General features: G+C 48.8%; 1 protein-coding gene across 1 annotated transcript in view; it reads right to left on the bottom strand.

Moving 5' to 3' along the window:
• The window catches only part of IGDCC3 (immunoglobulin superfamily DCC subclass member 3), a 180,481-nt gene extending 167,774 nt beyond the window's left edge, over positions 1-12,707 (bottom strand). Inside the window, exon 1 of the mRNA XM_090029075.1 lies at positions 12,476-12,707. Coding sequence (XP_089885201.1) covers positions 12,476-12,542 — 67 coding nt within the window. The 5' untranslated portion in view covers positions 12,543-12,707. The remainder of the gene's footprint in view (positions 1-12,475) is intronic.
• Positions 12,708-13,630: the final 923 nt, after the last annotated feature.

Here is a 13,630-nt window from a genome sequence, read left to right as displayed (position 1 = left end):
ATCCATGTGCCAAGTGGGGGAGAACTTCCCCATCCTACTCATTCAATTCCCTTTTTGTGCCGTCAGTTGTGAAAAGGAGTTTTGTCGTGGCTTTTAGTGGCAACCACGCAGGGGACTCTATGGACTGCTTGAGTAATAGCTCCATCCAGCCTCACATTACAAATGAAATGACAAAAGTCACTGAAAAATTAGACCAGATCCAGGTAGCATTTCTTTGGTAACTGGCTCCCTTCAGATCTGCCTGCAGTTCCTCTACTGCAAGGGAAGGAAAGAGGATGCGGTGTGATCTAGTATAATGTTGCCAGGAAGCACAAACAGGACCGTTTTCTGTGGCCTGTCACCATCGTGAATGATCAATCTCCCTTCATTCCTCAAATCCTAGAAGCATGGGACAGGTTTCCAGTGATATTAATCAGCCGGGCCAGCATTTAATCAGCAACATCCTGAACAGGCAGAGTCAGCAAAGCACAGAACGCACTAAACCCAGCCCCCACCGCAACCATGAGCAAAACTCCCACTGACTTGCAAGGAAGCAGGAAAAAGAGCCAGCAGCAGCTATAGGTCCTTGCACCTAAGCCTCAGCTCTGCCCAGGAAGGGCAGCATCTGGGATTAAGAGGCATATTTAGCCTCCGTGATCTAGTAGGTCCACTGCCATGAAATCCCTGGACCCAAACACAACCCTACAGTCACGCTCATAAATATCAGAGTAGCGACCAAGTCAACTTCACTGGTGACTTCCCATTTACCATCCTCTCTAGTTAGTGCTAGAGAACCAGTGATGGCAACCACTGGCTCCAACCCTTATGTACAAGAGAGGAACACCTAATCACCTGCCCCAGGTCAAGCACAAACCATCAGCCCAGCTGGCTCAGTCTATGAGAACATGAAGCATTCGCTTTTCAGAAAGAAGTGCAACACCATGGCATCGAGTCACTCTAATCCACCAGGCCCCACACACTCAATTAGTATCCTCCTGGCTACAGAACAGACTATAGGAAAATGAAGCGAGAGGGCAATCTTGTTCAGTTGGATAAAGCTACACAGGCCAGCTGCTAGCGTGGTACCAGAGCCGACCTTAGGAAAAACAGCATCTGGGGTGAATGTGTATATTGGTCCCACCCCCACCCCTAACAGTGCCCAGCCCGGCTCCTGGGGCAGAGATTGGCTGAGGAAGGGGGACAGCGCTGCCGTGAGCACAGGCTGCTCACTCGTGTGTGTGCACATGCCTGACCGCAGCACCCTGGGCTGTCGCCCATCCCTAAGGCCAGCTCTGCTTGGTACCCAGGGAGCTCCCAATCATCCCAAATGGCAATGAATTCCAGAAGTAATCACACAGTCAGAAAGAAGTGGGGCTGGAAGGGACCTCCACAGGTCATCTAGTCCAACCCCCTGCCTGAGGCAGGATCATCCCTGTCCAAACCATCCTTCATAAATCCACTGTGTAACCTCTTAGCAAATACGAAATATGCTACCAAGTTCTCATGGGCGGCAGTTCTCACTCTTTGGAATAATCCAAAGGGGGTTTCATTATTAAAATGGCTGACTCACTCAACAGATTCCCAAATGCATCATATAAAGTGCTGTGGAAATTTGAAATTCTGCCATCCAATGGTTGGTTGGAGTTCATAGCAGCTTTGCAAGTGCATTTGTGAACCAAACAGAGCTCCACCGGGTAGGTCTAATATGGAGAAAGAATCATTTTGGATTATTAGACACTTATGGTCTGATCCTAAAGTAGCTCTTCCTCTCACCCACAGGGTCCACGGGGACTGGTCCTTCCCGAGCACTGGTTAATAGACCTAGGGCCTGGTGGAGAATTTGCATAGAAACCCAGCCACAGCTTACCCGCATCCACTGCAATGGACTAACCCAGAACAGGAGCCTGTTGCACTCCCCACAGCATGCAGTACACAGCCCTTTTTGTGTCTTTTTTTCTGCTCCTTAAAAACAAACATGGAAAGATGACAGAAAGGTCCTATCTCTAAATAAAATGCCTGTCCTTTCTACTTTGCAAGCCCTGGTGCATCTGCTTCTCTCTCTCTCCTTTTTTAAACCTCTCACCCCTTTCTACAGCAGCTCAAATTAGATTACGGGGGATAAGCACGGGGTGTAACTCGAGAAGAGGCAGATGGACAGAGCAGACAAAGGCGCGGGGTTGCTGCGCAGCAGGTCAAAGGTGCTGCTGCAGAGGTATGAGCATGCACACAAAACAGGCAGACTCCATTTAGCAGCAGGCACCTAAAGTGACCCACATTTTTTTCCACCATTTTATTAACCCATTAAGCGTCTTAAAATGTCAGACTCTCCTCATCCACTGCGGTGATCTATCGGCCTCTCCAACTTCTGTTTATGAGACAGCCCCGGGGTTAAAGTACAGCCAGCACAAACCATCAATTAAGTTGCCGTGAAAAGTCAGGAACTGGAGGAATGCTCTGCATTTTTCTAGAGGGGGCCATCATCGAAACAGCATCGAACACAATTTCTGCAGGGACTGAGACCCCAATCTCTGCAGCAGCTGGTAAGCTGTTCTATCATTTTAAAAAAAGAATAGTAATAATACAGACTCTTACTCATTCAGCTTCCCCATTGAGTCTAGTGGGAATCTGGCCTGAGTAAAGATCGCAGTGTTTGACCCAAGAGGCAATCACTGGGGGGGAGGGGGAAGGAAACTAATGAAATAAATTCCCCATCTCCCCCCTTTATTCTGGCATAAAATAGCTTATTATTATATGTACAATAAAGAGAAGAATCAACATAATTACATACCCTTCCCCACAATGGCTGTCATTATAATAACCATCATTAGAGGCTGTGATTGGGAATAATCATGTTTACCTCCATAAACATTCTGCCTGGATCTTCGTTCTAAGGCTGCTTGAGCAGGAAGATGGATGGGGCTCCTGATTAAACCTGTTGCTCTTAGACAAGAGCTGGCTTGGGCTACTGTCTCCTGCTCCATGCCAGGCTGGAGGCACCCCAGGGTAGGACACAACCTCCAGACACCTCCACTCCACTCCAATTCCTCCTTGCTTTAGGGCAGATTTGTTCTAGCAGCCATGGAATCTGCCCTGTTTTATCTGTGCTGGCTGGCACTTCAAGGCCAGTGTAGCCCTCTACCAATCCCCAAAAATGGCAGACATACCAGCTGCTTGTGGGAAGATGGATGATAAGAGTGGTTAGAGTGCCAGCCTGGGACCCTCTGCTCTGGCACAAGGTTCCTACATACCCCCAGCTAGGCCAGATATTTCAAAAGTCTATTGCAGCACTTTGGGGTTTCCAAAGGAACCTAAGCATTTCATTCTCATTTGAAGCACCTCCATACCTCTAAAAATCCAGTCCTTATCTTTCCCTGGCCACAGTCCCCTCTTTATAACACGGGGATAGCTCTGTCCTCTCTCTGGTGGTACCAACCACAGACACCAGGAACCAACAGACTCTTGCCAAGGCTACTTAACCTCAAGTTTCCAGCAGAGAAGAGAGGCAAGACGGCCTGCTGTTATCTATGGACCACGCTGCATGGCCTCATGGGACCCCTGCAGTGCACGTGTTGAAAACTGCTGATGCCCCATAAATGAACGAGTTGGGGAAGCACTTGGATAAGTAGCTGAAGTACAGAGTTAGGCTCCTGCGTACTCCAGGGTGAGGAGAAAGAGTCTTGCTCCTTCAGCCCCTAACCAAATCTGCAGCACAAAGCCCAGTAGCACCCGTTGTGAAGACGGGCACAGGGTCTTTGTGGAATGTGGCAGTACTAGCATGGCTCAAAAGCTGGAGGGACCAGCCAAAGCATCTATGGAAGAAGGCCTAATTCTGCTTAGTTCTCAAAGCCAATGGAACAGAGCCCCTTGGGTGACTAAGGGTTATTAGGCATGATGGCCCAGGAGAACCCCTTCAGCCCTTTGGTTCTGAGTGTGTGGACATTTTGCCTCAATAAAGAGCAAAAGGTCCAAGATCCTGCCTTGCTTACTTATATAAGCAATCAGGATCCACAAGGGACAGGGCTGTGCTCTCCCCTGCAGGCGTTCAGGGATACTTTATTTCCTAAGTAGTCCTACGGTCACTCAAGGGCAGCACGCTCTGGCCTGCTGACAGCCTGACCTAACATCCACTTAGCCGAGGCACCCATGGGGGAGAGGTGCCCCTGAGAGCTAGGGACCCTGAAAGCCCTTTCTTTGTCTCCGACAATCCTCTGAAGTCCACCTGTCTTGAGACGTGCTGGAAATTCAAGTTTTTGAGGATGTCTGTGGGATTACTCACATGAAGGCACAGATTTACAAAGACTTTGGGGCTGGTCCTCAAAGACCTCCCTTATCAGGCTCCAGATCTGGAAGGCAAATTCCAAACTCTGAGCTCAAGTTTTCACCAGGACACTCAATAGCCCCGGAAGGATGATGTTCATGCTGGAATCCCCCCGTGGGACAAAGGAAGGTTTACTGTAGAGGTCAGCATGGACACACAGGAAAAGAAGGTGGAAGTGCAGCAAGGAGGTAATTTAAGAGGGGGGAAAATGTAAACTCTATCGCAGAGATTCTCATCCTTTTTAGACTCAAGATGCCCCTCATTGGACTCGAGGCCCTCTCAGAAAATGTCAGCTCTTTTTTCACTCTTTTTGGACTACAGAAAAATACTAAAGCGATTCTTCTGTTGCAACAAACTCAGAAAAACCACAACAGGCCAGGTTGTTTTTAACACTATGGTTTTCTACTTGAAATTTTTGGGTTCACCTTGTGCATCATATTTGCACACCTGCTACTAAACACTGTGTGGCAACCTGCAGCACCCCTGAAAGGAGCTTGAAGGACCCCAGAGTGCTGGGGGACCCTGGTTAAGAATCACTGCCCTAGCTGCTCTTGAGACACCCATTCAATGTAATGGGGAAAATAAACTTCATTTTCTAATCAAAGGCAATCTATAAAACTGGTTAATTAATTGCGGGGGGAATGAGAAGGGGATATTACTTAGGCTTACACATTCATTAGACAAGTCTAATTGCAAGTTACTTCCTAACACACCTATCCAATCCGTGCTGCATATCGCACTTGAGCTCATCCCAGCCAAAGTCCTGCAAAAGAGGGATTTATGACAATGACTCCTCGATCTAGTGTGTGTGTTGCAGTCACTGCGTGCAGAATAGAAAACATTTCTCAATTTCTCCCCAGCAGCCGGCTTGACTTATTCATCAAAGGGACTGGGTGTTGTTTAGCCAATTAAACAAATGCTTGTCGTAACTCCAACTGTCTGTGCTCTGGAATCTGTAAAAGGGAAAATTGCTTTACCTCCTATTACCAGGGGAGAAAAAAAAGTATTATTAGCACTGACACAAAGGCCAAGAGAAAATGACTGGAGTGCTCATTCTGCAAGTCCCCCTTTGAGAAACAGTTAACATCTTCCTGAACAATATGATCTGTGACAGTGTGTATGACTACTGAACAAAAAACAAACCCAACTCCTCGTATATTGATCACGCCACAAGGCATGCTGAGAGAAACCAATTATTACCAGTGCTTTTGAATGCCCAGATTTACGTAGTGTAGAGACTGGGAGAGAGTTCTGAATTAATGAAAAGCTTAAAACACCTTGAAGTGCCTTTATTTTATTTTATGTTTTAGTTTTATTTTGTTGCTGTGGTTGAATGCTGTTTGCGATTCCTTTTGGAAGCTTCAAAAGAACTTTTTCTTCCACTGATTTTTCTCTTGCCACTTAGTAAATATTGTTTTTGGGTTCTCCACCCCCACCCCACCCCACCCGCTTTCAAAACAGCTTCAATTAACATGGCTTATTTTACACCTATTAATATTATTATTATTATTCCTGGAATTCATCCAAGCCACATCTCACAGCAGGGCCCTGTAGTTCTGGGCACTGTGTAAATACATAGTGAGAAATCATCCCTCCCCTGAAGAATTTATATTCTAAACAAGACAAAGCAAGTATTAGCATTATTCCCATTCCACAGATAAAGACAATGAGGCTCAGATTCAGTTATTTGCCCAAAGTCACACAGGAAGTCAGTAGCAGAGCCAAGTGATGAAAGGTGGCCCAGTCCATCTCAGGTCCTCCAGGCCTCACCCTGCCCCTTCTTCCACTGCATGCTGGTGGAGGAGCTACCCATACTGCACAACAGGAATTCTCCAGACCAAATCTCTGGACAGCTTATGCCAACCATGCAGCACTTCCACAGCACAGTGCAAACCCCCTGGGACTGAAAGGACTGACCAAATGTTTTACTGAAAATATGGGGCCTGGCAGTGGCTACTCCCAACATGCATAGACATATTTCCAGAAATTGCCCCTGCATAAGCCAAGGGTAGCAAAGCAATGAAGTAAGCCCACACACTCTTAACGCAGACAGAGCTGCCACTGAGGTCAATACAGATTCTACCCAAGTATGGAGGGAGTGTGGGATGAAGGCCCAGGCTCCCCGGCAAAAGACTGCCCCCAACTGAATGTCCAGTTGTTATCTGTACCATTTCCAGCCAGCAAACATGAAATACAGCTACAGATGGAGAATAGGGAGGAAGCATTCAAGACATCAAAGTTCTGTGAAAAAATAGCTGCAGCCTTTGGGAGTCTACACTGGAAGGATAATGATCCAGGGCTAAGGTACCTGTCTCAGGACTCAACAACAGCAGAGTCCTTTTGTCCTGAGTGCTCTGCAGGTCCCCAACCTCCTGCCCCAGTGAAATGCAGCCTAAATAGACAAGGCAGACAAAAGCAAAGTGAGAACTGACTTGCCCAACACAGCAGCTCCTCCTGCAGTGTGCAATGCAGCCCAGAGCAATTAGATGCACCCCAAGGCTGCTCTAACAGTGCACAGAGAAATGGCCCTGTGCAGAGCAGCATCCACTCCAACTTGCACTCTGTCACTTGCTATGATTCTGCCCATAAAACTTGGACCTGTAACTTCCATCCAACTCCTTTAGACACAGGTCTTTGAGAACCCCTACCCCCATCATTCATAGGTTAATGAATGGAATACACCCACCTAATCCCAACAACTGAATGCTTCAAAGGAAGCCAAAACTCCCAAACCCTTTAAAATACAATCACACTCATCAACCTCTCAGAAAGCAAGTTGTCCACTGCTTCCAAGCAGAGTGGGTGACCGGAAGGTCCACCCTTCTCCTCCTCCATATCTGAGAACATCCTCTATCCCATTTTACGCTCATCAGTACTGCTGGGCCAGCTACACTGGCCAGAAGAGTCCCTGTTCCACAGGCTGCTGTGACCCCAGCTTGTCTCCATCACTTGCATCTTCTGCACTTAACATCACAAAATGTGGAGAAAGCACACAGCACTCTTGGCACCCAACCACCGTATCGCGCAAACCTGAAGGCCTTGCTACAGCCATGCAGCTGCTCCTGAAAAAAAGCACTGTTTCAGGGGCCTCCAGAAGGCTCCCAAACCATATAAAGGGATAACACCCCCTTGCTTTACCACACACCTGGAAACAACCACCCTCACACTTTAGAATCAAGCCATCTTTTTATTGCATTATGTCTACCTTTTTTTTTCTTTTAATCCTTCTTCTCTCCTTGGCCCCCATTCTTCCTTCAAGCCACTTTTTATCTCAATTTTGACCTCTCCCCAGTCTTCACCTTGCTCCCCTCCTCTATCTTTGAGGAAAGGGCCCAGAAGAGAGGGGCTCCTTGCCTTCCAAACACAGGAAAGTCAATAGCACTACATGGTAGGTTGGAATTTCCTTCCTGTCCAAAAACACAAGGGTCGTCACAAGCCTGCATCTGAGCCCAGTCGAACATCCATGAGAAGGGACCCTTCCTCACTGGCTGCCAGGGGAGGTAGTCATACCTCCTAGCTTACCTGTAGACAGGAACTGCCCAGCACGGGCACCTAAGCTCATCAGCATTTTGCGTTGGCAATAATGCTGGGGTCAGAGTGGTGGGTCACTTCTTTCTTGGGCTTCTCCAGCATGGACCCAGCAAGTCCCACCTATGGTGGAAAGCCCCACATCCTCTGTGCACAACATCTCAGGCATGTGGTGCTTCACACAGGGAATGAAAATTGGGACCATCCACAAAGAGGAGGACCATACCACAGTTTGTATGAGGTCTGAGCAACAGGGGTGAGCCAGAAGTAACAGAGAGGAATTCTTACGGGGGACTAACAGGCCTCAAAGGTCTTGCTCTTGCCTGACAGCCTGTGGCATCAAAAGGCAGCACCCAAGGTCTCCCTGAATCCTGAACTCAACAGCTAATGAATGCTGCCTACGCTACAGACAAGGCTGGAGGCTGGGGAAGGTGAGCTAAGGCAAGGTCTCTGGGAGGGGAGCACCCTTAGATACTCTTCATCTAAACTTTGGAGTGATTATTCATTTCCGGGGCAGGCTACACTAGCATCTTCTACACCCTCTGATTCCCTTTTCCTCATCACATCTCACTCCACACCTGAAAATGAATGGAGATAAATCAAGTGCTCCATTATACTGAGAAGCAGTAAAGTACTGGAGAGCACAGGATCAGTTACAGGTCCCCAATCAGGGGCCATCTGTTCAGTGGGCCACACACTAGCATTTCCGAAAAAGCAGCACTCTCCCCTTTCATCCTCACTCCTGGCTCAGAGCAGCCAACATCCCTTTGGCAAAAGCACTGGTTTAAAGCAGGGGGTGGAAAAAAGAAAGTCCGGCCCTTTGTCTTACGATTAGCTTTGTGAAAACAATGAGCAAAACTGAAACGAATCCTTTCCTCTGCTATGAAACTCCGGTTTTAAATTACCAAAGCTGGAGCAGGTCTAGTTTGTTAAGTGACTCGGCTCCATGGAGCGGAGGTTGCGATGGAACAGCGACATATGATCTAACAGCAGCCCCAGACGGGCAGGCTATACGCTTTCTTCAGGCTGTCAGCCCGCTTGCCTCTCTTCTTTTAAAGTGCAATTATTGACATGTTCACCTCCTTAACCATCAGGTTTATATGCTTGCCAAGGACTCCTGAACACGTGTAAACAATTATTTTTATTTTCCTGCAAAAACCAAAAACATTACATATTCTTTTGGATAAAGTGACTGGGTAGGTTTTCATGAGCCCTGCTCCATAATTTATTAGTTTCTAAACTCTGTAAAACTAAAAAGCTCCAGTAAAAGTTCAAATGCTTTAGTGATTTCAAAGCAACCTCAATCGACTCTTCCTCCTCTCCCAATATTTGGATTTAGGCTTGTTCAGATTTAAGCTCTTCATCTGCAACAAGCTTCCCCAAATTGTTTTGTCAGGTCGAATAAAAGGATGATACCACAGGGCAGAAACTCAGTCATCCAAGCATGAGATGAAGAAATAAAAAGAAAAGCATCTTCTGGGCTGAGGCAGTGACAATCTGCAAAATAAAATGTGTGGTGTGCTCTCTAATCAATGCAGAATTAGCTCTCCGCTTGCAACAGGAGAAAGTCAGGAGCTGGGAAGCAGTCTCAGCATGGAGCTGTGCTAACATGCTGCTTCTCGCACAGAAACCACACATTTGGGGCCCCATTCTGCTCCCAGCAAAGTCAATGAGAAAGCTCCCACTGACTTCAATAGGAGCAGGGAGCCAGCCTTTGAATCTTAATGCTGCACCATGGTGATAAAGCCAGGCTCTCTTGATCTCAACACACCAGACAAAGAAGTTACTTTTGGGCAGTGGGGAAGGGACGGCATGGGGGGCTGGGATAAAAAAAAAAAAAAAAAAAAAAGCACACACTGGATGGGACCACTTCGGAAGTATTTGCAGAGCGCAGCTGTGAAGGGGCTGGTGCAGCCTGGCGTCCGTGCAGCACACTTAACATGCCCTAAGAAGAAGGCAAGAGGGGAAGATCCCAGGAACAAAGGAAGGAGGCAGAGAAATCAAGGCAGCTAGAAGAGGGAGGGAAAAAGAGCATTTCTCATTTTAATGCATAAAGTAGCAGTGTCTTTGCTGCTGTCCAGCAAGCGTTACCACCAGAGGGCCCAGAGCTGCTCTTGTTTACATCACATTTACCGGTAAAGCCTGGGGGGTGGGAATGGTACAGGACTAGGGAGAGAGGGGGAGGAATCGGGTTTATAAGAGAGATCTTGGGTCCAAATCTGTTTTCGTTACATATGCCCAAGTCCTACCAGGCTCCAGCAGGATCTGTGGGGTGATCAGAACGGTAGAAAGAAATCATCACGCCCAAGTACAGACTTTCTGTGTGTGTATTACCATAGCACTGCTTGGGGAAGGGACTGTCATTTGCCTTACACATGTACAGCATCCAGCACAACGAGCTGCTGCCTTGCCTGGCTTTTAGGTGCCGTGGCAACTTAAATAACAACTTGAGCCAGAATAAGTGCCCCCGAGGCATCAGTGCTGGGAAACACGTGCATGCGTGGTTAGGTATCCATATATTGGGTCGATATTCGCACACCCCATGCTCTCCGATCTCACGTGTAACTTTGCTGCTGCTAGATGAGCCTGGCTGTTGTTTTATTAACCGTGCAGTGCCGATCGTAAATGAAAACCGATCAACTCCTGGTACTTAACCAAATTCTCAGGCTGAACTCCCCAAAAGAAACAAAGGCGGAACACAGGTTTGAATTTCATACATCGTCTCTGAGTTTTATTAGGGAAATGATACCAGATAGCCTGTATGTATTTTAAGAGAAAAGACAGGGTATTACACCAATTTAGGAGAAACCAATCCTTTTCCACATTAAAAAAACCTAAAGCCGTGTAGAAAAGGAATTAGCGAAAGCTTATAGCTTCACTAATTTAGAAGTTAAGCCTACTTAAATATAAATGACAATATTTAATTCCAAGGCTGTTACTGAGCAGAGCCTGGGTGCCTCTCATATCCTGTGCCTGTCTTTGAATGTAGGGCTCAGCAATAACAGACAAAAGCTGTCCATCACTCCGAACAAAGAACTCCAGGAAATTAAGAAAAAGGAAATACCGTCGTGTTTCTGCACCCAGCTCCAATGAACTGAGCATCCAGGCAGGTCAGTTTTCACTTGGTTTATTTAAGAGGCACTGTGCCCTAATTTTGGAAAGTTTGAAAAGAAAAAAACAACGCGCACGCATGAGGATGGAGCTCCGGCATCATGTAATGGAGAGAGCAACCGTCCCAAGAAAAACGACACCCACCGAGACACAGTACCCGGGCAGGCAGGGCCCTCAAGTCCCAGCTTTGCTCTCAGTGAAGCAGGCTTCCATTCGGTCCCCGATGGACATACACATGGAGTGCCTTATTAAATTAAACGGGGCACAGAAACTTGCACCTTGCCGTTAACCACGTCCAAAGTGTGCAAGAGCGGACCGGCATGAGAGGAGGGGGTGGAAAAAATCACTTTTTAAATTGCTGCAAAGCCTTCTCAAGAGGGAGCAATACAACACACCGAAAAGTCAGATCCCCTACTTCACAGCGCGGAGAGGCAGGGTAGGACAGTGCAAAGAAATCTAAGCGGATCCCTAAACGATAAATTAGGGGAGACCTTGATTTATGAAGATCAACTTTCAATAACATGCTCCCCCCCTCGCCCAAAACAAGAGACATTACTTCATTCATTTTAATCACACTATTATCTGTCCAGGAATCACAGCAGAGTGATAGCGAGGAGACCTGCCTCCTTACACTCAGCTCCTCAGTGTTTTTCTGTTTTCCAAGAGTTAGGCACACACCCGCTACCTTCAGCTGCTACGAACCAGGCGTTACAGTCTGAAGCACCACCCTGATTTCCTGACAGCTTTGCGTAACGGGCACCTGCGCCCAAAACTACCCAATTCTCCCCTCTTCAAGGTGGTGAAACCCTTTCCAGCCCATCCCGATAGTCTTAAATAAAGCCAGAGGAGAGAAGTCCATCTGTAATCCCACCTTGGCCAGAGAAGACCACTTTCCTTCCCTGGCTTTTCCTCCCCCACCCGCAATGATTTGGTCCTCGAAGAGCATCCAGAGTTGGGGGGGGGAAATCGCGGCTTTAGAGTTTCTCGGGGGTCGGTAGGTCCAGGGGAAAATCCCTTTGATGTTTTTGTAGTTCAGCTGCAGTCCAATGGGGGGTGTTGCTGGGTGTGTTTGCGTGCATCTGAACCCCAGCCAAAGCTCTGTAGGAGATCGTGGTCCTGCTAGGCTGGAAATAGCGGGCCGCTTGCCTTCCAACTTCCCTGCAGGCGGATCCCAACCCCCTTGCCCACCTTGCCAAGGGCCAGCATCGGTCTTTGGACCTGGGACTGGCCCAGCCCGACTTGGCGCTCAGTGGCCACGACGAAAGCCCGACACCACCTGGGCTTCGTCCCCATACGGAGATGGCGCAAAGGAACGAGAAAGAGAGGTTCGGGGGATGCCAATGAAGAGCTGGGGGGGCTGCCCATCACACCCTGAAGCCCCTCCACCTCTGGGGGACTTGAGCTGCAACTTTGCAGCCCCCCAGCCGGCCCTGCCTCGAGGGATGAAGGGGAGAAAGTTTATCCGCCCCCCCCCCCCGGCACCCTGTAGGGGAAGGGCGCTTGTTGACACAGCCATGTGCTCGCCCCGGCCCCGCTTACCTCCTCGCAAGCCGAGCAGCAGCAGTCCCAGCAGGCAGGCGGGCAGGGGGGAGCCCGCGGCGGCCATCGCATGCCCGGGGCCCGGGCGCTGCGCGCGGGGAGCCCGAGCTACGTCCCGCCGCCGCCGCCTAAGACAATCGGTGGCTGGAGCGGGCTTGCGCCATCTTGCACATCCATCAGGGATCTGTCAGCATCTCCCCGCGCGCCGGGCACCGCCGAGCCCCCGCCCCGCCCCCCCTTCTGGGGAACAAAGGAGCCGCCCCCCGCCCCCCGGTCCTGAGGGGCGGGTGCGAGCAACGGGCAACGGCCGCCCGAGGGGCCCGCGCGCAGCCACGGCCTGAGGTAAAACCCCGGCGCTGCCAGGAAACCCCCCGGACACAGCGCGGCGGCTCCGCTAGCGCGCTGCCCCGTCCCGCATGGGTGTCCCGGCCGCCACCTCGTGCTACTTCGCTGTAGCGCGCCTCCGAGGCGGAGACCTGGTTTCACTTCGCGCTATCGCGCGCGCCCTGGAAACGCTGCTCGCCTCAGACTGGTCCCTGGTTTCGCCTCGCGCTGTTTCGCTATAGCGCTCCTTTCAGCTCGGTACCGGACTTCGCTTAACGCTGTTTTAACGCGCATTTTAATGGCTACCGAACTTCGGTTAGCGCTGTTTCGCTATAGCGCCCGTTTGAGATCGGTACCTGACTTTGCTTAGCGCTCTTCGCTATAGCGCTCATTCGAAATTGATAGCTGACTTCACTTAGCGCTGTTTCACTACTGTGCTCATTTGAGATCAGTACCTGGTTTCACCTCGCGCTGTTTCACTGTAGCACTGGTTTGAGATTGATACCTGAATTTGCTTCCTGCTGTTTTGGCACTCATTTTAATTGATACCTGGTTTTGCTTAGCACTGTTTCAAATGAGCGCTAAAACAGCACCAAGTGAAATCCAGTATTGATTTCAAATGAGCACTATAGCAAAACAGTACTAAGCAGAATCAGGAATCAGTTAAAATGAGTGCTAAAACAGTGTTAAGCTAAATCAGGTATCCATTTCAAATGAGCGCTATTTCAATATAGCGCTAAGCAAAACCAAGTACCAGTTTCAAATGAGCGCTATAGTGAAACAGCACCAAGCGAAACCAGGTACCAGTTTCAAATGAGCGCTATAGTGAAA

This window comes from Crocodylus siamensis, chromosome 15 (assembly GCF_052110815.1).
Source record: "Crocodylus siamensis isolate JL-2025a chromosome 15, ASM5211081v1, whole genome shotgun sequence".
Taxonomy (NCBI): Eukaryota; Metazoa; Chordata; order Crocodylia; family Crocodylidae; genus Crocodylus; species Crocodylus siamensis.
This window is presented reverse-complemented; position numbering and strand designations above follow the sequence as displayed.